This window comes from Balaenoptera musculus, chromosome 2 (assembly GCF_009873245.2).
Source record: "Balaenoptera musculus isolate JJ_BM4_2016_0621 chromosome 2, mBalMus1.pri.v3, whole genome shotgun sequence".
NCBI lineage: Eukaryota > Metazoa > Chordata > Mammalia > Artiodactyla > Balaenopteridae > Balaenoptera > Balaenoptera musculus.
The window spans coordinates 76,051,091-76,075,689 of record NC_045786.1 but is presented as its reverse complement, the minus strand read 5'-3'; the positions used below and the strand labels follow the sequence as shown (position 1 = coordinate 76,075,689).

Here is a 24,599-nt window from a genome sequence, read left to right as displayed (position 1 = left end):
GGAATTTTAGCCAATGCATCAAAGGGAAGTGAATAAGTCAGGAGAGGGGAAGACATTTTACATCTTATTCAAGATTCTGTCTCCTGAAACAGACTCAGACATAGAGAATAGACTTGTGGTTGCCAAGGGGGAGGGGTTTGGGAGAGGGAAGGATTCGGAGTTTGGGATTAGCAGATGCAAACTAGTTTATATAGGATGGATAAACAACAAGGTTCTACTGTATAGTACAGGGAACTATATTAAATATCCTGTGATAAACCATAATGGAAAAGTATATATAACTGAATCACTTTGCTGTACAACAGAAATTAACACAACATTGTAGATCAACTATCCTTCAATAAAATGTAAAAAAAAAAAAAAAAAAGATTGTCTCCTAATGTGAGAGGGAGGAGGAGGAGCCTCAGCTACAATGTCTGTATATTCTGTACCACATAGCAGTACATGCGATCTTTCAGGGACTTTTTTTTTTCTGGTTTGTGAGTTTATTCATATGAAAAAGCATAGAAAGGTGTTATTCATTAACCATTAGTCACATATCTAACCAATAATCTTCATTAATGTTGCTAATTACAAAGTAAATCACCTGGAACTTTAAAGAATCAATTTTTTTTCCTGAATTCTCTCTTCACATGCTAACAAAAATTTCATAAAACACTGTGGTGGCCTGAAATTTGTCACCAAACAACACTCAACCGTGTGAAAGGCTGAAGAGATAAGAATTCTTTCCCTTTGACTTGAACCTTATTTGGCTGGAATTTTCTCACCAGAGTCTTCCTATTTTTTTTCCGTGGGCAACTGCCCCCTTGATTAATCCCATTTCCCTCAGTCTTAGTTTTTCCAAGCAGCTGAGCAAACAAAGATGCAGGCAGCCATTTTAATGTACTTCCTCCCTCAAGCCCTCTGGGATGGGCCGTCTGTTCATCCTGTTCATAAACCAATGGCCTGAATGTGCTTGGAGAAAGCAGCAAGGATCTTCTGTCAGGATTAATTTTAATAGCCCACAGTCTGTCACTGGGGAATCACAGCCCTGGTAACTGGCTTTAAATTACTATTTGCTGATAAAGAGGGAGATATAGCTGAAAATTTGGTTCCTCATTTCAAACAGTTTGGATAACTAATGCAAGAATTTACTTTTAGTGTGGAGTGCATGCACTTTACAGCCTAAACCCTTGGGTAGCTGAAGAAAATCTTTTGTTGCAGTGGGATCACAGTGAAATACAAAGAGGAGAAATGTGACATTTGGTAGAAGTATAGAATTTTAGAGCTGGAAGGGAAATGAATCTGTGAATTCCGCAGATGGCTTCACAGGCGAATTCTATCAAACATTTAGAGAAGAGCTAACACCTATCCTTCTCAAACTCTTCCAAAATATAGCAGAGGGAGGAACACTCCCAAATTTGTTCTACGAGGCCACCATCACCCTGATACCAAAATCAGACAAAGATATCACAAAAAAAGAAAATTACAGACCAATATCACTGATGAACATAGATGCAAAAATCCTCAACGAAATACTAGCAAACAGAATCCAACGACCCATCAAAAGGATCATACACCATGATCAAGTGGGATTTGTCCCAGGAATGCAAGGATTCTTCAATATACGCAAATCAATGTGATACACCATATTAACAAATTAAGGAATAAAAACCATATGATCATCTCAATAGATGCAGAAAAAGCTTCTGACAAAATTCAACACCCATTTATGATAAAAACTATCCAGAAAATTGGCATAGAGGGAACCTACCTCAACATAATAAAGGCCATATACGACAAACCCACAGCTAACATCATTCTCAATGGTGAAAAACTGAAAGCATTTCCACTAAGATCAGGAACAAGATAAGGATGTCCACTCTCGCCACTCTTATTCGACACAGTTTTGGAGTCCTAGCCACGGCAATCAGAGAAGAAAAAGAAATAAAAGGAATACAAACTGGAAAAGAAGTAGTAAAACTGTCACTGTTTGCAGATGACATGATACTATACATAGAAAATCTTAAAGATGCCACCAGAGAGGAGAGAAGATGGCGGAAGAGTAAGACGCAGAGATCACCTTCCTTCCCACAGATACATTAGAAATACATCTACACATGGAACTGCTCCTACAGAACACCCACTGAATGCTGGCAGAAAACGTCAGACCTCCCAAAAGGCAAGAAACTCCCCACGTACTTGGGTAGGGCAAAAGAAAAAAGAAATAACAGAGACAAAAGAATAGGGACGGGACCTGCACCAGTGGGAGGAAGTGAAGCAGGAAAGGTTTCCACGCACTAGGAAGCCCCTTCATGAGCGGAGACTGCGGGTGGCGGAGGGGGGAAGCTTCGGAGCCACAGAGGAGAGTGCAGCCACAGGGGTGCAGAGGGCAAAGCGGAGAGACTCCCACACAGAGGCTCGGCGCCGAGCAGCACTCACCAGCCTGAGAGGCTTGTCTGCTCCCCGGCCGGGGCGGGCGGGGGCTGGGAGCTGAGGCTCGGGCTTTGGTCAGATCGCAGGGAGAGGACTGGGGTTGGCGGCGTGAACACAGCCTGAAGGGGTTAGTGCACCACAGCTAGCTGGGAGGGAGTCCGGGAAAAAGTCTGCAGTTGCCGAAGGGGCAAGAGACTTTTTCTTCCCTCTTTGTTTCCTGGTGCGCGAGGAGAGGGGATTCAGAGCGCTGCCTAAACGAGCTCCAGAGACGGGCGTGAGCCGCGGCTATCAGCGCGGATCCCACAGCAACAGGGGCGCAGAGGGAAAAACGGAGAGATTCCCGCACAGAGGCTCGGCGCCGAGCAGCACTCAGCAGCCCAAGAGGCTTGTCTGCTCACCTGCTGGGATGGGCGGGGCTGGGAGCTGAGGCTCCGGCTTCGGTTGGATCGCAGGGAGAGGACAGGGGTTGGCGGCATGAACACAGCCTGAAGGGGTTAGCGCACCACAGCTGGCTGGGAGAGAGGCCGGGAAAAAATCTGCAGCTGCCGAAGAGGCAAGAGACTTTTTCTTGCCTCTTTGTTTCGCGGCACGCAAGGAGAGGGGATTCAGAGAACCGCCTAAACGAACTCCAGAGACGGGCTCGAGCCGCGGCGATCAGCACAGGCCCCAGAGACTGGCGTGAGACGCTAAGGCTGCTACTGCCGCCACCAAGAAGCCTGTGTGCGAGCACAGGTCACTCTCCACACCTCCCCTCCTGGGAGCCTGTGCAGCCTGCCACTGCCAGGGTCCCGTGATCCGGGGACAAGTTCCCCAGGAGAACGCACGGCGCGCCTCAGGCTGGTGCAACATCACGCAGGCCTCTGCCGCCACAGGCTCGCCCCGCCTCCTCCGTACCCCTCCCTCCCCCCGGCCTGAGTGAGCCAGAGCCCCCGAAGCAGCTGCTCCTTTAACCCCGTTCTGTCTGGGCGGGGAACAGACGCTCTCAGGCGACCTACACGCAGAGGCGGGTCCAAATCCAAAGCTGAACCCCGGGAGCTGTGCGAACAAAGAAGAGAAAGGAAAATCTCTCGCAGCAGCCTCAGAAGCAGCGGATTAAAACTCCACAAACAACTTGATGTGCCTGCATCTGTTGAATACCTGAATAGACAACGAATCATCCCAAATTCAGGAGGTGGACTTTGGGAGCAGGATATATTAATTTTTCCCCTTTTCCTTTTTTTGTGAGTGTATATGTATATGCTTCTGGGTGAGATTTTGTCTGTATAGCTTTGCTTTGTAATAGCTTTATTTTACTTCACTATATTATATCCTCTTTCTTTCTTTCTTTCTATTTTTTCTCCCTTTTACTCTGAGCCGTGTGGATGAAAGGCTCTTGGTGCTCCAGCCAGGCATCAGGGCTGTGCCTCTGAGGGGGGAGAGCCAACTTCAGGACCCTGGTCCACAAGAGACCTCCCAGCTCCACGTAATACCAAACGGTGAAAATCTCTCAGAGATCTCCATCTCAACATCAAGACCCAGCTTCACTCAACGACCAGCAAGCTACAGTGCTGGACACCCTATGCCAAACAACTAGCAAGACAGGAACACAGCCCCATCCATTAGCAGAGAGGCTGCCTAAAATCATAATAAGGCCACAGACACCCCAAAATACACCACCAGATGTGGACCTGCCCACCAGAAAGACAAGATCCAGCCTCATCCACCAGAACACAGGCACTAGTTCCCTCCACCAGGAAGCCTACACAACCCACTGAACCAACCTTAGCCACTGGGGACAGATACCAAAAACAACGGGAACTACGAACCTGCAGCCTGTGAAAAGGAGACCCCAAACACAGTAAGATAAGCAAAATGAGAAGACAGAAAAACACACAGCAGATGAAGGAGCAGGGTCAAAACACACCAGACCTAACAAATGAAGAGGAAATAGGTAGTCTACCTGAAAAAGAATTCAGAATAATGATAGTAAGGATGATCCAAAATCTTGGAAATACAATAGACAAAATGCAAGAAACATTTAACAAGGACGTAGAAGAACTAAAGAGGAACCAAGCAACGATGAAAAACACAATAAATGAAATTAAACATACTCTAGATGGGATCAATAGCAGAATAACTGAGGCAGAAGAACGGATAAGTGACCTGGAAGATAAAATGGTGGAAATAACTACTGCAGAGCAGGATAAAGAAAAAAGAATGAAAAGAACTGAGGACAGTCTCAGAGACCTCTGGGACAACATTAAATGCACCAACATTCGAATTATAGGGGTCCCAGAAGAAGAAGAGAAAAAGAAAGGGACTGAGAAAATATTTGAAGAGATTATAGTTGAAAACTTCCCTGATATGGGAAAGGAAATAGTTAATCAAGTCCTGGAAGCACAGAGAGTCCCATACAGGATAAATCCAAGGAGACACACGCCAAGACACATATTAATCAAACTGTCAAAAATTAAATATAAAGAAAACATATTAAAAGCAGCAAGGGAAAAACAACAAATAACACACAAGGGAATCCCCATAAGGTTAACAGCTGATCTTTCAGCAGAAACTCTGCAAGCCAGAAGGGAGTGGCAGGATATACTTAAAGTGATGAAGGAGAAAAACCTACAACCAAGATTACTCTACCCAGCAAGGATCTCATTCAAATGTGATGGAGAAATTAAAACCTTTACAGACAAGCAAAAGCTGAGAGAGTTCAGCACTACCAAACCAGCTTTACAACAAGTGCTAAAGGAACTTCTCTAGGCAAGAAACACAAGAGAAGGAAAACACCTACAATAACAAACCCAAAACATTTAAGAAAATGGGAATAGGAACATACATATCGATAATTACCTTGAATGTAAATGGATTAAATGCTCCCACCAAAAGACACAGGCTGGCTGAATGGATACAAAAACAAGACCCATATATATGCTGTCTACAAGAGACCCACTTCAGACCTAGAGACACATACAGACTGAAAGTGAGGGGATGGAAAAAGATATTCCATGCAAATGGAAATCAAAAGAAAGCTGGAGTAGCAATTCTCATATCAGACAAAATAGACTTTAAAATAAAGACTATTACAAGAGACAAAGAAGGACACTATATAATGATCAAGGGATCGATCCAAGAGGAAGGTATAACAATTGTAAATATTTATGCACCCAACATAGGAGCACCTCAATACATAAGGCAAGTACTAACAGCCATAAAAGGGGAAATCGACAGCAACACAATCATAGTAGGAGACTTTAACACCCCACTTTCACCAATGGACAGATCATCCAAAATGAAAATAAATAAGGAAACACAAGCTTTAAATGATACATTAAACAAGATGGACTTAATTGATATTTATAGGACATTCCACCCAAAAACAACAGAATACACATTTTTCTCAAGTGCTCATGGAACATTCTCCAAGATAGATCATATCTTGGGTCACAAATCAAGCCTTGGTAAATTTAAGAAAATTGAAATCGTATCAAGTATCTTTTCCGACCACAACGCTATGAGACTAGATATCAATTACAGGAAAAGATCTGTAAAAAATACAAACACATGGAGGCTACACAATACATTACTTAATAATGAAGTGATTACTGAAGAAATCAAAGGGGAAATCAAAAAATACCTAGAAATAAATGACAATGGAGATACCACGACCCAAAACCTATGGGACGCAGCAAAAGCAGTGCTAAGAGGGAAGTTTATAGCAATACAAGCCTACCTCAAGAAACAGGAAACATCTCGAATAAACAACCTAACCTTGCACCTAAAGCAATTAGAGGAAGAAGAACAAAAAAACCCCAAAGCCAGCAGAAGGAAAGAAATTATAAAGATCAGGTCAGAAATAAATGAAAAAGAAATGAAGGAAACAATAGCAAAAATCAATAAAACTAAAAGCTGGTTCTTTGAGAAGATAAACAAAATTGATAAACCATTAGCCAGACTCATCAAGAGAAAAAGGGAGAAGACTCAAATCAATAGAATTAGAAATGAAAAAGGAGAAATAACCACTGACACTGCAGAAATACAAAAGATCATGAGAGATTACTACAAGCAACTCTATGCCAATAAAATGGACAACCTGGAAGAAATGGACAGATTCTTAGAAATGCACAAACTGCTGAGACTGAACCAGGAAGAAATAGAAAATATGAACAGACCAATCACAAGCACTGAAATTGAAACTGTGATTAAAAACCTTCCAACAAACAAAAGCCCAGGACCAGATGGCTTCACAGGTGAATTCTATCAAACATTTAGAGAAGAGCTAACACCTATCCTTCTCAAACTCTTCCAAAATATTGCAGAGGGAGGAACACTCCCAAACTCATTCTACGAGGCCACCATCACCCTGATACCAAAACCAGACAAAGATGTCACAAAGAAAGAAAACTACAGGCCAATATCACTGATGAACATAGATGCAAAAATCCTCAACAAAATACTAGCAAACAGAATCCAAGAGCACATTAAAAGGATCATACACCATGATCAAGTGGGGTTTATCCCAGGAATGCAAGGATTCTTCAATATACGCAAATCAATCAATGTGATACACCATATTAACAAATTGAAGGAGAAAAACCATATGATCATCTCAATAGATGCAGAGAAAGCTTTCGACAAAATTCAACACCCATTTATGATAAAAGCCCTGCAGAAAGTAGGCATAGAGGGAACTTTCCTCAACATAATAAAGGCCATATATGACAAACCCACAGCCAACATTGTCCTCAATGGTGAAAAACTGAAACCATTTCCACTAAGATCAGGAACAAGACAAGGTTGCCCACTCTCACCACTATTATTCAACATAGTTTTGGAAGTGTTAGCCACAGCAATCAGAGAAGACAAAGAAATAAAAGGAATCCAAATCGGAAAAGAAGAAGTAAAGCTGTCACTATTTGCAGATGACATGATACTATACATAGAGAATCCTAAAGATGCTACCAGAAAACTCCTAGAGCTAATCAATGAATTTGGTAAAGTAGCAGGATACAAAATTAATGCACAGAAATCGCTTGCATTTCTATACACTAATGACGAAAAATCTGAAAGTGAAATTAAGAAAACACTCCCGTTTACCATTGCAACAAAAAGAATAAGATATCTAGGAATAAACCTACCTAAGGAGACAAAAGACCTGTATGCAGAAAATTATAAGACACTGATGAAAGAAATTAAAGATGATACAAATAGATGGAGAGATATACCATGTTCCTGGATTGGAAGAATCAACATTGTGAAAATGACTCTACTACCCAAAGCAATCTACAGATTCAATGCAATCCCTATCAAACTACCACTGGCATTTTTCACAGAACTAGAACAAAAAATTTCACAATTTGTATGGAAACACAAAAGACCCCGAATAGCCAAAGCAATCTTGAGAACGAAAAATGGAGCTGGGGGAATCAGGCTCCCTGACTTCAGACTATACTACAAAGCTTCAGTAATCAAGACAGTTTGGTACTGGCACAAAAACAGCAACATAGATCAATGGAACAGGATAGAAAGCCCAGAGATAAACCCACACACATATGGTCACCTTATCTTTGATAAAGGAGGCAAGCATATACAGTGGAGAAAAGACAGCCTCTTCAATAAGTGGTGCTGGGAAAATTGGACAGGTACATGTAAAAGTATGAAATTAGAGCACTCCCTGACACCATGCACAAAAATAAACTCCAAATGGATTAAAGACCTAAGTGTAAGGCCAGACACTATCAAACTCTTAGAGGAAAACATAGGCAGAACACTCTATGACATACATCACAGCAAGACTCTTTTTGACCCAGCTCCCAGAGAAATGGAAATAAGAACACAAATAAACAAATGGGACCTAATGAAACTTAAAAGCTTTTGCACAGCAAAGGAAACCATAAACAAGACCAAAAGACAACCATCAGAATGGGAGAAAATATTTGCAAATGAAGCAACTGACAAAGGATTAATCTCCAAGATTTACAAGCAGCTCATGCAGCTCAATAACAAAAAAACGAACAACCCAATCCAAAAATGGGCAGAAGACCTAAATAGACATTTCTCCAAAGAAGATATACAGATGGCCTACAGACACATGAAAGAATGCTCAACATCATTAATCATTAGAGAAATGCAAATCAAAACTACAATGAGATATCATCTCACACCGGTCAGAATGGCCATCATCAAAAAATCTAGAAACAATAAATGCTGGAGAGGGTGTGGAGGAAAGGGAACACTCTTGCACTGTTGGTGGGAATGTAAATTGATACAGCCACTATGGAGAACAGTATGGAGGTTCCTTAAAAAACTACAAATAGAACTACCATACGACCCAGCAATCCCACTACTGGGCATATACCCTGAGAAAACCATAGGTCAAGAAGTGTCATGTACCACAATGTTCATTGCAGCTCTATTTACAATAGCCAGGACATGGAAGCAACCTAAATGTCCATCGACAGATGAATGGATAAAGAAGATGTGGCACATATATACAATGGAATATTACTTAGCCATAAAAAGAAATGAAATGGAGGTATTTGTAATGAGGTGGATGGAGTTAGAGTCTGTCATACAGAGTGAAGTAAGTCAGAAAGAGAAAAACAAATACAGTATGCTAACACATATATACGGAATCTAAGGAAAAAAAAAAAAAGGCCATGAAGAACCTAGTGGCAAGACGGGAATAAAGACACAGACCTACTAGAGAATGGACTTGAGGATATGGGGAGGGGGTGGGGTGAGATGTGACAGGGTAAGAGAGTGTCATGGACATATATACACTACCAAATGTAAAATAGATAGCTAGTGGGAAGCAGCCGCATAGCACAGGGAGATCAGCTCGGTGCTTTGTGACCACCTAGGGGGTGGGATGGGGAGGGTGGGAGGGAGGGAGATGCAAGAGGGAAGAGAAATGGGAACATATTTTATATGTATAACTGATTCACTTTGTTATAAAGCAGAAGCTAACACACTATTGTAAGGCAATTATACTTCAATAAAGATGTTTAAAAAAAAAAAAAAAAAAAACTACAATGAGATATCATCTCACACCAGTCAGAATGGCCATCATCAAAAAATCTACAAACAATAAATGCTGGAGAGGGTGTGGAGAAAAGGGGACCCTCTTGCACTGTTGGTGGGAATGTAAATTGATACAGCCACTATGGAGAACAGTATGGAGGTTCCTTAAAAAACTACAAATAGAACTACCATACGACCCAGCAATCCCACTAGTGGGCATATACCCTGAGAAAACCACAGTTCAAAAAGAGTCATGTACCAAAATGTTTATTGCAGCTCTATTTACAATAGCCAGGACATGGAAGCAACCTAAGTGTCCATCATCGGATGAATGGATAAAGAAGATGTGGCACATATATACAATGGAATATTACTCAGCCATAAAAAGAAATGAAATGGAGGTATTTTAATGAGGTGGATGGAGTTAGAGTCTGTCATACAGAGTGAAGTAAGTCAGAAAAAGAAAAACAAATACAGTATGCTAACACATATATATGGAATCTAAGGAAAAAAAAAAAAAGGCCATGGAGAACCTAGTGGCAAGACGGGAATAAAGACACAGACCTACTAGAGAATGGACTTGAGGATATGGGGAGGGGGAGGGGTGAGATGTGACAGGGTGAGAGAGTGTCATGGACATATATACACTACCAAATGTAAAATAGATAGCTAGTGGGAAGCAGCCGCATAGCACAGGGAGATCAGCTCGGTGCTTTGTGACCACCTAGAGGGGTGGGATAGGGAGGGTGGGAGGGAGGGAGATGCAAGAGGGAAGAGATATGGGAACATATGTATATGTATAACTGATTCACTTTGTTGTGAAGCAGAAACTAACGCACCATTGTAAAGCAATTATACTTCAATAAAGATGTTTAAAAAAAAAAAAAGATGCCACCAGAAAACTACTAGAGCTAATCAATGAATTTGGTAAAGTTGCAGGATACAAAATTAATGCACAGAAATCTCTTCCATTCCTATACACTAACAATGATAGATCAGAAAGAGAAATTAAGGAAACAATCCTATTTACCATCACAACAAAAAGAATAAAATACCTAGGAATAAACCTACCTAAAGAGGCAAAAGACCTGTACTCAGAAAACAATAAAACACTCATGAAAGATATCAAAGATGACATAAACAGATGGAGAAATATACCATGTTCTTGGATTGGAAGAATCAGTATTGTGAAGATGACTATACTACCCAAAGCAATCTACAGATTCAGTGCAATCCCTATCAAATTACTAATGGCATTCATCACAAAGTTAGAAAAAACAATTTTACAGTTTGTATGGAAACACAAAAGACCCCAAAGAGCCAAAGCAATCTTGAGAAAGAAAAACGGAGCTGGAGGAATCAGGATCCCTGACTTCAAACTATACTACAAAGCTACAGTAATCAAGACAGTATGGTACCGGCACAAAAACAGAAATATAGATCAATGGTACAGTATAGAAAGCCCAGAGATAAACCCACGCACATGTGGTCACCTAATTTATGACAAAGGAGGCAAGAACATACAATGGAGAAAAGACAGCCTCTTCAATAAGTGGTGCTGGGAAAACTGGACAGCTACATGTAAAAGAATGAAATTAAAACACTCCCTAACACCATACACAAAAATAAACTCAAAGTGGATTAAAGACATAAATGTAAGACTGGACACTATAAAACTCTTAGAGGAAAACATAGGAAAAACACTCTTCGACATAAACCACAGCAAGATCTTTTTTGACCCACCTCCTAGTGTAATGAAAATAAAAACAAAATTAAACAAATAGGACCTAATTAAACTTAAAAGCTTTTTCACAGTGAAGGAAACCATAAACAAGATGAAAAGAAAACCCTGAGAATGGGAGAAAATATTTGCAAAGGAAGCAACAAAGGATTAATCTCCAAAATATACAAACAGCTCATTGAGCTCAATATCAAAAAAACAAACAACCCAATCAAAAAATGGATGAAGACGTAAATAGACATCTCTCCAAGGAGGACATACAGATGGCCAAGGGGCACATGAAAGGATGCTCAACATCACTAATTATTAGAGAATTGCAAATCAAAACTACACTGAGGTATCACCTCACACTGGTCAGAATGGCCATCACCAAAAAATCTACAAACAATAAATGCTGGAAAGGGTGTGGAGAAAAGGGAACCCTCTTGCAGTGTTGGTGGGAATGTAAATTGATACAGCCACTATGGAGATCAGTATGGAGGTTCTTTAAAAAAGTAAAAATAGAACTACCATACGACCCAGCAATCCCACTACTGGGCATATATCCTGAGAAAACCATAATTCAAAAGGACACATGTACCCCAGTGTTCACTGCAGCACTATTTACAATAGCCAGGACATGAAAACAACCTAAATGTCCAACGACAGATGAATGGATAAAGAAGATGTGGTACATATATACAATGGAATATTAGCCATAAAAAGGAACAAAACTGGGTCATTTGTAGAGATTGTGGATGGATCTAGAGTCTGTCACAGAGTGAAGTAAGCCAGAAAGAGAAAAACAAATATCGTATATTAACGCATATATGTGGAATCTAGAAAAATGGTACAGATGAACATATTTGCAGGGCACGAATAGAGATGCAAACATAGAGAACAGACATGTGGACACGGTGGTGGGGGAGGAAGTGGAGGGTGGGACAAACTGGGAGATTAGGATTGACATATATACACTACCATGTGTACAATAGATAGCTAATGGGAACATGCTATAAAGCACAGGAAGCTCAGCTCAGTGTTCTGTGACGACCGAGATGGGCGGGTGGGGGTGGGGGTGGGGGGGTGGGAGGGAGATCTAAGAGGGAGGGGATATAGTATACATAGAGCTGATTCACTTCGTTGCACAGCAGAAACTAACACAACATTGTAAAGCAATTATACGCAAATAAAAAAAATTTTTTTAAATAAAATTTAAAAATCTTTCAGTTAAAAAAATAAAAAGTACAGAAAGTAAAAAAAAAAAAAAAAAAAAAAGAATTTACTTTTAGTGTGGAGTACATGCACTTTACAGCCTAAACCCTTGGGTAGCTGAGGAAAATCTTTTGTTGCGGTGGGATCACACAGAAATACAAAGAGGGGAAATGTGACATTTTGTAGAAGTATAGAGCTGGAAGGGAAATAAATTTGTGAATTCCTCAGCATAGAGCTTCCTATGAGGCTTTCTGTTTCTGATATCTGTGCACAGAAATGGATTCCCCTTATTGCTCCTGCCACTTTTTTCTCTCCCTCTCTACCAGGTCCTTTCTCTTTCCTTTTTTCACTCTGTTTTTCTCATACCCAATTCCAATTGCCTGTTCCTTCCCTTACTTTCTCTTCCCGAACTGGCCAGGCTCCTGTCAGTTATTTGTGAAATTCTGCGCTGAAGGACAGACAGATGAGGCAGCTGAAAGACTGGTCCATCGAGAAAGCACTTTGGGGGACTGACTGGAAGAGGGTTGGTAAATGGTACACAGGTGTCAGCCATCGTCCAATTAAGTCTTGGGTTTACCACTCTTGATTAATTTTTCATTAGCTATGGTGGCTATGGACTTGACTCAAAGTTCAGCATGTTCCATTTCCACATGGATGGTTAAGAAAAACCACATTCTCACACACACACACGAAAATAGAATTTGTTTCATAGCTGTTTATGACCCTTGGTTTTCATCTCTTCTCCATGTGCTCAGCACGTACCAGGGCAGAGCAAAAGCGAGCCTCCTCTCTCCTCAGTCAGCTCTCTCACCCTGAAGGCCAGTCATCAATCAAGCCTTGATTTTCCTAACAGACTGATGAGATTGGGCTCTGTATTAGGAGTGAAAGACCCAATAGGGTGTGTGTGTTTGTGTATTGACAATTGTATCAGCCATTATGAGAGAGAGAGAGAGAGAGAGAGGAAGAGAGAGAGAGGGAGAGAGAGAGAGGGAGAGGGAGAGAGAGAGGGAGAGGGAGAGAGAGGGAGAGAAAGAAACAGAGAGAGAGAGAGAGGGGGGGGGGAGGGAGAGGGAGAGAGAGAGATCCTTCTTGCTGGCGGGGGTGGGGTGGGGTGGGGTGGGGTGGGGTGGGGGGGAAGGTCAATCTTTGTTTTCTTAAGAGCTTCAACTGATCGGCTGAGTCCCACGCATACTATAGGGGGTGATCTGATTTACTACTCTAAGTCAACTGATTTGAATGTTAATCTCAGCAAAAAAAAAAACCACTTTCACAGAAACATCTAAAGTTTGACCAAATTTCTTCACTTGCTAAGCCTCTTGGTTATTGATTAGAGAACTAGACAGTTGGTGCACCTGTTGTTAGGAATTCAGATTTGTATTATAATAACTTGAAGTCCTAAGTTATGTTGTGTAAAAGATTCTATCCCATACCACTGAAAATATTTTCACAGTAATTATGGTTAATGTTTATATTAAAAGCTTAAGATCTGTATATACAGAAGGGTATTTCACTAAGAAGGGGAATATGGGGGAAACGCAGAGAGAAAAATTATGAGAGGGAGATCCTATTATTTAGTACCTGCTATATGCAATAGGGGAGATAGAAAAGCACAAATATAGCTCCTTGACAGAATTCCCTGACTTTACAAGTTTGTTAGAAAAGAAATCACCATGCACAATACAACCGGAGAAGCATATGTTCTAAGCACTATAGTTATGCTCAGAGAGCAATCTGGGTTGGAATAATCTAAGAAGGTTCAGGGATAAGGTGAGACTTGAGCTAAGATTTATAATGAGCTAGGGGAAAAGGCACAGCCTTCCACAAAAGGAAAACAGCTGCGGGCAAAATTCTGAGGCTTGAGAGAAAGCATCCTTGCTTTGAGGGCACCTGTGGCCCAGGCTCAGAAGGGGGAATAAAGGCCTTCAGCTGCAGTCCAGGGACAGGGTGAGAAAGGCTTTGGGGGAGCTTGTCAGGGGACTGCTATCTGACAAGGGCCTTACTCAAGTACTTCTCATTTAGCTAGGGATGGAGCAGGTTACTGAAATTCTGGGCTTCAAAGCAGGGTTTATGTTGAGAATTTTGATACATTAAACTGATCAGAATGGACTAGATTGCAAGAATACAGAAACGGCTTCAGCTGTGCTCCCTCAAGTAGCTTCAGATTTTATCTAGCCTTCTGCCTGATTGGGAGGGAATTGCTTGTGTTTATTATAGCACCATACAAAGGACGGAGAAAATGTAAATTTTCCATATCAAAGAAGGGGGAGACTGGTGTTGGAGGTTATAGGGTCTTTCAAACCTCCCAGTGGATGTCTGTTACGACTATAGCATGCTTCCCACTATTTTCTTTGGGACACAGCTCTCCTTGCCGAACTATAAAGAGAAGGTAAGAGCTAGGTGTGATGCTTATTATACTGCTTTCTTCAACAGCCTAAAAAACTTTCTCACAATTTGGAAGATTTTCAAATTGGTATGGTAGAAAGAGCACCTGGGCATTTGTGTCTAAAATCTGATGTTCTCACTTAATAGTTTTGTGCCCTGGGAAAACCTCAGGTTTTGTGCCTTTGTTTTTCTATAGGCAAAATAGGGAACTGTGAGAGGTTCTCCACTGGCTTGTACAGCACCTCCCACCCCCATCACCTCTTGTGGGGCTTTGCAATCGTGTGTGTGTGTGTGTGTGTGTGTGTGTGTCGGGGAGGGTTGCGTTTTAATCGTGTGTGTGTGTGTGTGTGTGTGTGCGCGCGCGCGTGTCGGGTAGGGGTGCGTTTTGTATTGTTACGAGGACTCAGGAGTGCCAAAGCAACTAGTGGGCAGAAGCCAGACACCAAATATCTTGCAATGCCTGAGGCAGTCCCGCAAACGAAGAAAAGTCCTGCTCCAACTGCCACAGAACCCCATTGAGAAACGCTCATGGTCCCTAAGGGTCCTTCCAACTTTAACATTTGAGGGCTTCACTAAGCCTTGCACTTGGAAGGCCACGCCATAGGCCAGGGCCTCCCGTGCCCGGCACATCCCCCAACCTCACCAACTGCTAAACAACTCATCACTCAGGCTTCCACATGTATTTCACTTCTCGGAGATACCTTCCCTGGTGCCTGTGGCCGTCTTATAATTCTATTTTTTGACTGTTACTTGATTAATGTCTGCCCCCCTCCCCCACTCGGTCGACTCCTTAAGGGCAGGGCCCAGAGCACTCACCTAATACTTTCTGAATGTAACAGTCGAAGAGCGGATGCACAGAGGAAGAACAAGCGACTCGAAAGCGCGCCCCGCCGACGCGTGACGTCACCCGGCAACTTCCGTTCCTTCCCGCCCCTCCGGCCACCCCTCCTCCCTGTCCGTGTTTGTTTCCGGCGTTTCAATAAAGCTCGATTCGGCTAGAAGAAGACTGTTCTTCCGGGAAAATGGCGACTCCCGCTCGTTCGCCGGAGTCCCCGCCGGCCGCGGATCCGGCGCCAGCAGCAGGGGCTGCCGAGGACGCCGAGTGCCCCCCGCTTCGCCAGCCTCAGCCCCCGCAGAATGTTCTCGCTGCCCCGCGGCTTCGAGCCCCAAGCTCCCGAGGACTTGGGGCAGCGGAGTTTGGCGGAGCTGCGGGAGATGTTGAAGCGCCAGGAGAGACTTTTGCGCAACGTGTAAGCTTGGGTCCCGCCGAGTCACCGCCGGGCTCCTCTGGTTCAAGCTCCCTGGGACGCGTCCCTCCCCGCCCCCACCCCGATCCCGTCCCTGGAAGGTGACCTTGCCTCAGTCAGGTCCATTCCAGGCGCACGGGCGAGTGGCCGGCCTACAGTCGCAGAGCCGACCGCGTCCAGCCAGGTGCGGGGCGCCTGTGGGGATGGCTTCCTAGAGTTTCAGTTCGTCATCAGCTCCTCGTTGGTTTTACTCAGCTCCTGTGTCGGTTCTCCGAAGGGGGGGATCTGTATCCCAAATCCTTTCTCCCCCACTCCTCCCCAGTAGTGCCCCAAACATCTAGTCAGTTTCATCTGTAGATCCCTATTTTTACAGGAACTGTAGGAAATGGGAAGAGTGGGATAAAAGAGTTGTTTTATTAGGCAAAGAAAGTTTGACTCCCATTCAGCTGGTAGACTTAATGGATTTTAGCAGAGGATCGGTATAACGAAAATGATTTTTTAGGAAGCTGATTTTAGCAGGTCGGTGCAGGATAGTTTGAAGGAATAAGAGGCAGGAGAGAGTAGGAGGATATTTTCAGAGAGGTTCCCAATAGGGGGGTTGTAAGAAAGTGAACTAGAAGGGTAGTTGTGGGATTGGGAAAACTTCATCAGGTGTAGGATAATTTGAATATGTAGTCGACAGAGATGGCTGAAGTTTCCAGCCTGTATGGAGCACCATTAATAAAAATAGGAAAGTTGGGGGAGGGGAATAGGTCTGAGATTGATTTACCAGAGCTGAGTTGATGGAAGAGTTAATTATATCCGATTAAAAGCTGGAGAAGTGGTCAGGAGGCTCGAGAGAGAGAGAGAGAAGGTTGGGAAAACATAGGCATCGCAACTGCAGACGGATGTTAAGTTAGAATTGGGGGAATGAATGTAGTGTCATAAAGAATAGGGGGCCTGAGATGTAACCTTCCCTTCCCATTTTATTGTATGGCTGAAGAAAAGGAAATCAGAAAAGGAAGTTCTGCCACTTAGCAAAAGGGGCAAATGATCACTTGGGGGGCTTCTTACAACTATTCTGACTTCGTGAGAATGGGATTTTAATCTATAGTAGTGAGTTAACTTTTTGGTCTTAGGACCCCTTTTACTGTTAAGACTTAGCATCCTGAAGAGCTCTTGTGTGTCATATCTACTCATATTTATCATTGTCTTAGGAATTACAAGTGAGAATCTTTAAAACACAAGAATACACAAGCACACACATTCTATTAGCCATCAGAGCAATGATATCATCCATATCATGTGGCCTCTGGCAAACTCCCCTGTACTCATGGTAAGAAAATGAGAGTGAAAATGCCAAATAGTATCTTAGTGTTATTATTAAAATAGGTTTGATCTTGCAGAGCCATCCACCTCCCCTCCCCACGAAGGTCTTGGAGATCACACTTTTAAAAACTGATGATTTGGGGGATGTCTTATATTAGTATAATGCTTAAAATACTTTTGCAGAAATTCTAATTAGATGAGACAAATGAGGCATATTCCCTATTCTTCCTGCAGCCCCTTCTTTTTGGGGGTATTTGGATAATGATTCTCTTATTTCATTCCTGTTTTGGGGCAGTTGGAAATTGGATTTTTGACTTAAAAGACTGATTCTTCTCCCTTGGAGAACAATGCTTTTTTGTCTGTATATCTCAAGTTTAAAAACACGGCTGTCTCTAATGTATACCTGTTCTTTTCCTTTTGCCAGAAAATTCATTTGCAAATTGCCCGACAAAGGTAAAAAGATCTTAGATTCCGTTGCCAAACTGAAAGCTGCCATTGCAGAACGTGAAGAAGTTAGAGGAAGAAGTGAACTCTTTCATCCCGTTAGTTTAGACTGTAAGGAGAGGCAAAAAGCGATTACAGTTGTTGATGGGGACACAGATAAGGCCCAGAATTCTGACCAGATACTTGATACTTCATCACCAGTTCCTGGCTGTTCCTCTGTAGCAAACATCACGTCGTCTCAGACAACCTCACTACAACAGGGACTGGCACATCTGACTCTCAGAGGCGATGCTGAGGCCCCTGAGGCTGAACACACAGTGAGCGAACGCCCAGCTTCCAGCATCAGAACTGCCACGCCTTCCTCATCTGCAGCTAGTGGGCCCCTCATTCAGCATCCTGCTTCAAGTCAAGCGGAGGATCATCCTAGCAGCTTGGACAACCTGTTTATTGATAGATTACAAAGGATCACCATTGCAGACCCCGTTGAACACCACTCAGAAGAAAACCAGAGTCCTGAGAACTTGGCTGGCCTTTGGAGTGGGCTGCAGAAGAAGCCTCATTACATGGAAGTGCTGGAAATGCGAGCCAAAAACCCCGTGCCCCTACAGCATAAATTTAAAACCAATGTGTAAGTACCATCAGAAGCAGGCTTGTCACAGTTAAACTCAAAAAACTGGGAGAATGCTTTAAGGTCAGTGGACTTGGTGTGAGAACTGCTTGTACTTGGGAATGAGGGTGTTGTGGAAACAGGGAAACTAGCCTGGCTGGAGTGGAGGATTCCTGTTGAAAAATGCTTTAGTTTTTTTAGCCAAATAATTGAAAAGGTCTTCAATGGCAGATGGAGTGTTAAATTTCAGGAGACTTTGGCAATGTCTCATATTAAACATGGAGTTAGAGAATTTATTACAGTTTCTTCCAGAACCATTTTCTGGTATGTAGTTCCCCCTTTGACTAGACTGTAAGCTAAGGGGAAAACAATTGCAGGAGCTGATAGCCTTTCTCAGTAAAAATATTTGTGTGCTCACTATATGTAAGCAGGAGATGCTGTGGCCATACAAGAGTAAAGATTCTGCTCCTTATGGAGTTTACGACCTAGTTGAGGACTCGAGGCTTACACACTTGGAAGAACGTTGAACTGTATAATAATTTCAGGAGGAAGGGAGCTGAGAAGGGGTTAAAAAAACTGAAAACAGATTTGGGCAGGAGGAGCAAATGAACCCTGCTTCTAAGGTCCTTGTCATAGTTTTGTGTCTGAGATCTTCAGAAAAACAAAAGCTCTTTGCAAAGAGTATTATTTATTCATATGCAAATATAACATTCAAACCAGGGAGTAGATTTATAAGAGTGTGACATCAGATACAAAGTCTAACCACTACTGCCTTTCTTTGAAAAACTGAAAGCCTATATAGGTAAAAATACCTAAAACCAATTATTTTATTATAGAGACTTTAAAGTTTAGTCCTATCTTACCATTCATTTTTATAACCTCAAAACTATTTCTTCTGCATAGAAAACCAGAATTGTTACATTAATTTTTAGTTAGGAATAAAAAGTAATCGTTGATTAAGTAGTTGGTCATCTTGTGCTTGGTGAGGTATCTTTCCTCACTTCTAGGGAGTCAGAAGACCAGAAGCATCATCTAGTCAATATATACAACAGAGAATACACTGATCCTGGTTCTGTATTATGGTCGTTTAGCTGGAAGTGGGAGGAGAGTAAGGGAGTATCAATGAGGGTTCCCAAGGGAAGTTTACCAGAGACAGAGACAGAGGTGCAGTTATCAGAACAGGCCAGGCCTTGGTGAGTCAGGCTGTAGACAAATGGAGGTTGGGAGGTGGGATGAGGGTGTACTTTGGCTTCTTTTCTACTCTTCCTTTGGCCTCCTACATGCTCTTCTGGCTCTTCCGGATGCTGGAGGCTGCCCGTCATCTACTTCTAGTCCAAATCTTCCCAGAACTTCAGATTTGTGTAGCTGTGAAACCCGACCATGTGGGGGTGATCTGTGGCACCTTAGGTTTATCATGTACAAAGTAGAACTCATTTCTTCCCAAACTGCTTTCTCCCATATTCCCTAAGTCAGTAGTGCCACCACCTTCTTTCTTTCCCTCCTTTCCATATCTGCTAGCCATGGAACCTCACAGTGTATTTCCTGGACCTTCATCTCTAATCATTCTTATGTTCATCCTTTCTCCTGCCAAAGTGAAGACTCTCATCGCTCTCTTGGGCTATGGTTGTGGTCTGTCCTGGCCTAGTATTAACTCTACCAGTCCGTCCTCTCCACTGCTGCCAGAGTGCAGTTTGTAAAATGTAAACCTGAACCTGTTACATAGAACAGAAGTCTTCACTGTGGACTGGACCCAGCCTACTCCCCCAGCTGTATCTTGCTGCCTTTTCCATTCTCTCCACTTCCTGTGCTTCCTGTGTGCTGCAGCCCTGTCACTCCTCACTCCCTGCTGGGACACCATCAGGGATCCCATCATTTACATGCCGAATTCTTATTATTCTGAGACTCCTCAAATTGCACTCTTTTGAAGCGCTTCTGACAACCACCCTGTCTCCCATTACAACTGGCTGTTGCCACCTTTTTGTTCCAGTGTACCATGTGTGGGCCTGTGTCATAGCACCTGTGATATTATACTGCACTGAAACTGTTTACAAGTTTATTTCCCTCTGCTGGACAGTAAGCCCCTTTGCAAATGTTTATTTATTTATTTATTTATTTATTTATTTATTTATTTATTTATGGCTGTGTTGGGTCTTCGTTTCTGTGTGAGGGCTTTCTCCAGTTGCGGCAAGTGGGGGCCATTCTTCATCGCGGTGCGCGGGCCTCTCACTATCGCAGCCTCTCTTGTTGCGGAGCAGAGGCTCCAGACGCGCAGGCTCAGTAGTTGTGGCTCACGGGCCTAGTTGCTCCGTGGCATGTGGGATCTTCCCGGACCAGGGCTCGAACCCGTGTCCCCTGCATTGGCAGGCAGATTCTCAACCACTGCGCCACGAGGGAAGCCCTGCAAATGTTTTTGAATGAAGAAAATGAAAACAGACTTCCGCTCAAGTATAAGCTTTGAAGAGAGAAGGGAAAGGCAAAGAGTCTATCTAAACCTACTGTCTGTTAGAGCAACACGTTGTCAAATTACTTGCCAAAAAGGTGCCAATTTAAATATTTCTGTTTTTGAGGTAAATATGTTAAAAAAAAAATAACGTTTTATCTACACATGTAAATAGTGGTAAAGGGCTTACTATTACTTTTGTAGAAGAATTAACTGCCAAGGTTAAAGGCCACTTTTGTGTGTATGAATGTTGCAAATGTGTGTCTATGAAAAGGAAGTAGTCTGGTCGTGTAACATAAGTGTTGCGTCCTTCAGATTACCTTCACATCAACGTGATTTGGTGAGTCCTTGTCAGAGGAGGGGGTCTCCTGTCTCCTCAGAAGAGAGACGGCGCAGGGACAGGAAGCATCTCGATGACATCACAGCAGCCCGGCTTCTGCCACTCCACCACATGCCTACACAGCTGCTCTCCACAGAGGAGTCGCTGGCACTTCAGAAACAGCAGAAACAGAGTTATGAGGTATTTAGGATATGACTTCTTTCTTGTCTGCATGTTGGATGCTGCTTGAGTAAGAATTTACTCCAGGTGGTTCAGGGAGAGCGGGATCTAGTAGAAGGGATTAGGTGCTAGAGACATGGTCAGCTGACGCCATCAGGTCTCAGATGTGTGCCTCTAGCTTGCAGAGTCTCAAGTTTGCTGGAACTGCAGGGAACAGCTGGAGATGATCACAGCTACCTGTGACATCAAGGTGGTATTTGCCAGGAAATGTGGGGAGACTACTGCAAAATTTCACATCTCTGAAAGCCCAGGCTGTAGGTAGCAGTAGTATCGCTTCTTGGTCTTCCACCTTAAAAAACCTCTGCGAGAGCTTGTCAGTGGTGGAATCTAACTGGAACCCTGCTGAGAGAATCAGGGAAGTGCGGTTTCCAAGCTCCTTCAATACAGGGAGAGCAGGAGAGGGATGGGGAGGTAGTGGTGTGTTAGGAACAGACAGTTGGGGTTGGACACGCAGGCCTGCAGGCCCTTGGGAAGACTGAAGCATCTTCTACTTTTGGTCACTTAATTTTGGATAGCACTTTCTTCAAAGATCTGTGTGTTCTGCATGGAACTTTAAATATGTATGTTGACAGTTTGGGTATAAAATAATGGGATGGGAGAAAATTAAGTGTGAGGACCATTGCGGGGAAGGAAAGGGTCTGATACACTTAGATAGTAATAATTTGAGCCTCCAGGAAAACAGCAGCCAAACCTAGTTTTGCTTAGGTAGATTTTAATCGGGTACTATATATGTCAGTTACTACAAAATTAATTTGTTATTCTGCCTTGGCTTTTCATAAAAGCTCCGTTGGCATGGATTGGGATTTTCAAGGCAGTCCTTTTCAAAAGCCAGTTTTCTTCCTCTCAGTGCATTCAAGTTATTGCCTAGTTGTAACTAAGCATTGAGGAATTATTTTTTAAGTTGTCTATTTGATCCTAAATGCCTGTCCGAAGTTATTTTTAGGTTGAATTAAACCATTCAGTTTGGAATTGGTTTCCTTGGTAGTAGAAGTTCCACTTCAGTCCCACCTACCTGTGCTATCCGTGGCCTTAGGGGAGGGACATAAACAAGTTCCAGTGGTTTGTGCGGGCAGCCTGAGAAAAGTGAAGAGCCAGAGTAGGAATGAGCGTTGCCACCTGCCATCAGTCAGTGATGGTGTCCTTGCATGTATAGAAGCACATTGCCAATGTCTAAGATTTACTTAGACTTTTTACTGCATAGTACTTTTCATGGGAGTTAATTTGGAGAGGGATAATCAGTTTTTAGTATTCTTTGATTTTCATTGTGGCATCGAAATGTAACGCTCAAGCCTGGAAGCCATGATTTAATCTAGGAAAGAAGATTCTTCCAGTTGGAGGATCAGTACAGCATTAGTGATTTTTGACATTTGATAGCTCAGATTGTTCTTCAGGGTTGTATATACACATGCACGTGCCCACATACTTGAAAATGTTTTCATGTTTATAACTGTCGTAGTGCTAAGCTGATTCCTCAGTTTCTCACGTAGAGGTGGATATTTCAGTGCACATTGTTTATCAGTGGAAGTCTGTCACTACCACTATAGCAGGCTAGTAGTAGTTCTCCCCAGCCCTGCCATGTGGTGTCTGTGGTAGGCACAGTCAGAGTGCAGTAGAGAACACTGACTGGGCTGGAATGCCCCTTTATTTCCGGTTGTGTTCCAATGACTTCCCATTGAAAAATTGTAGGGAAAAGGTGTGTGTAATTTTTGCTTCATTTTTTGTTTTAAAGGAGATGCAAGCCAAGCTCGCAGCACAAAAATTAGCTGAAAGACTGAATATTAAAATGCAGAGCTATAATCCAGAAGGGGAGTCTTTGAGGAAATACCGAGAAGTAAAGGATGAAGGCGATGATCAGTCCTCCGATGATGAATTCTGAAGATGGGCATTTGGATCTTCTCCTAAATCTCTGCCTGTTGAGATCTCATTATCTTACATCAGACTTTCTAACAAGTATCAAGATCAATGTCAGACATTGTTGAGAGAAAGAATTTTGTCAAGTTACAACAAGGAAGCTATAAAAATAGCCCACTTTCAGAAGTTAACTTTCATGTGCTTGAAAAGTTTAATATTTGAATATTGTGTTTAATCACATTATATTAAACTTTTGCAGTATGTTGTGTGTTGGTCTGATATTTTAGTATATAGTAGAGCACATTGTTTTCTCTAAGCCAAATGAAAGCAGGTGATTAACTGCTTTTTTCTTTATACTTACCTCTACCAAATAGCGTTTATTACATGTCTTTCAGTGAATTATTTAGTTGTCCCAGGCATCACCTAAAATGAATTACGAAAATATAGTTCTCTCCTTTTTTGAGTAATGAAGGGAGCAATCTAGAGAATTTTGTGCATGTTGCATGGGGCTGTTACAGTATTGGATGTGAAATACCAAGGAAGACACTCATAGAAAATGCTTAAAATGTTTGTTTCCTTCTGTCTTCCCTTAGGAAAAATGTCTTCTTTCTTCTGATTAGGAATAAGGGGTACTTTTAGTTGATGCTGGAGGGTGGATGGTCTTTCTAGGTGACCAGATTTGTCTGGAGTAACATGAGGAACAGGAAAAGTCTAAGATGATTGATGTACGTGAAGGGAGTAGCTGTTCATAGGCCTGGCCTGACTTGACTTCATTGTTCTAACAAACAGATGATAGGTTCAGTTTGATAAGAAAACCAAAAAATTTTTTAAAGCTACCATTGGTTTGTTATCAATATATTGCTTTTTTTCCCCCCCAAAAGAGGGTTATGTATGCTACAGAAACCTCAATCTCATATATATATGTAATTTTAAAGGACTATGGTTGTCTCCAGAGAAGTTAACACATATGTTATCAAAGTTTTCTTTGTCTAATATGTTGGCGCCTTTAAACAGTGTTGAAAGAATAAAATATTAATTAGAGCAACTTCAAGATGCTAATAGTGATGTTTTACTGCTGCTTAATTAAATGTAACTTTAAAGGAGGCTTTTCGTTTATGAAATTTGATCAAGAACACATTTAGGCAGATGTACGTGTGATAGGAAGGGCTCAGTTCTATGTCATGTCCTTCCAGGAACGGCTACTGCTTTCCATCTCCCTTTTGCCCTCCTCCCAACAAAAAGCAAATGTAGAAATATGCTGAGCAAACAAGTCCATTATTTTTAATTTTTAAAACTAATTGTAAATGATTTCACATCCTAAACTTATTTGATGCTCCTTTATAGAACGAATACATGTTATTTCTGGAAAGCTGGATCATGGGAGGGCTCACATGCACATACACACA

General features: G+C 42.3%; 1 protein-coding gene and 1 long non-coding RNA gene across 3 annotated transcripts in view; one reads left to right on the top strand and one right to left on the bottom strand.

Annotated features, from left to right (window-relative positions):
- LOC118889689 overlaps nucleotides 1-15,635 on the bottom strand; it is a 77,397-nt gene extending 61,762 nt beyond the window's left edge. The window contains exon 1 of one of the 2 annotated variants that reach the window (XR_005018599.1): nucleotides 15,554-15,635. This is a non-coding gene — a long non-coding RNA (uncharacterized LOC118889689). The remainder of the gene's footprint in view (nucleotides 1-15,553) is intronic. The other variant, XR_005018598.1, reaches the window with a different exon arrangement.
- Nucleotides 15,636-15,745: 110 nt separating this feature from the next.
- POLR2M (RNA polymerase II subunit M) lies at nucleotides 15,746-23,454 on the top strand. Its single transcript, XM_036841709.1, has 4 exons — nucleotides 15,746-15,987; nucleotides 17,717-18,364; nucleotides 21,099-21,303; nucleotides 23,072-23,454. The coding sequence occupies exons 1-4, from the start codon at nucleotides 15,875-15,877 to the stop codon at nucleotides 23,216-23,218; spliced, it is 1,113 nt and encodes a 370-aa protein (XP_036697604.1). The 5' UTR covers nucleotides 15,746-15,874; the 3' UTR covers nucleotides 23,219-23,454.
- The last annotated feature ends 1,145 nt before the right edge of the window (nucleotides 23,455-24,599 follow it).

Bases quoted from the DNA above. Each gene is read 5' to 3' on its own strand.
- POLR2M (XM_036841709.1), top strand. From the start codon at position 15,875: ATGTTCTCGCTGCCCCGCGGCTTCGAGCCCCAAGCTCCCGAGGACTTG. The intron at 15,988-17,716 runs GTAAGCTTGGGT...TCCTTTTGCCAG, and splicing joins GAGAGACTTTTGCGCAACGT to AAAATTCATTTGCAAATTGC. The intron at 18,365-21,098 runs GTAAGTACCATC...TGCGTCCTTCAG, and splicing joins CATAAATTTAAAACCAATGT to ATTACCTTCACATCAACGTG.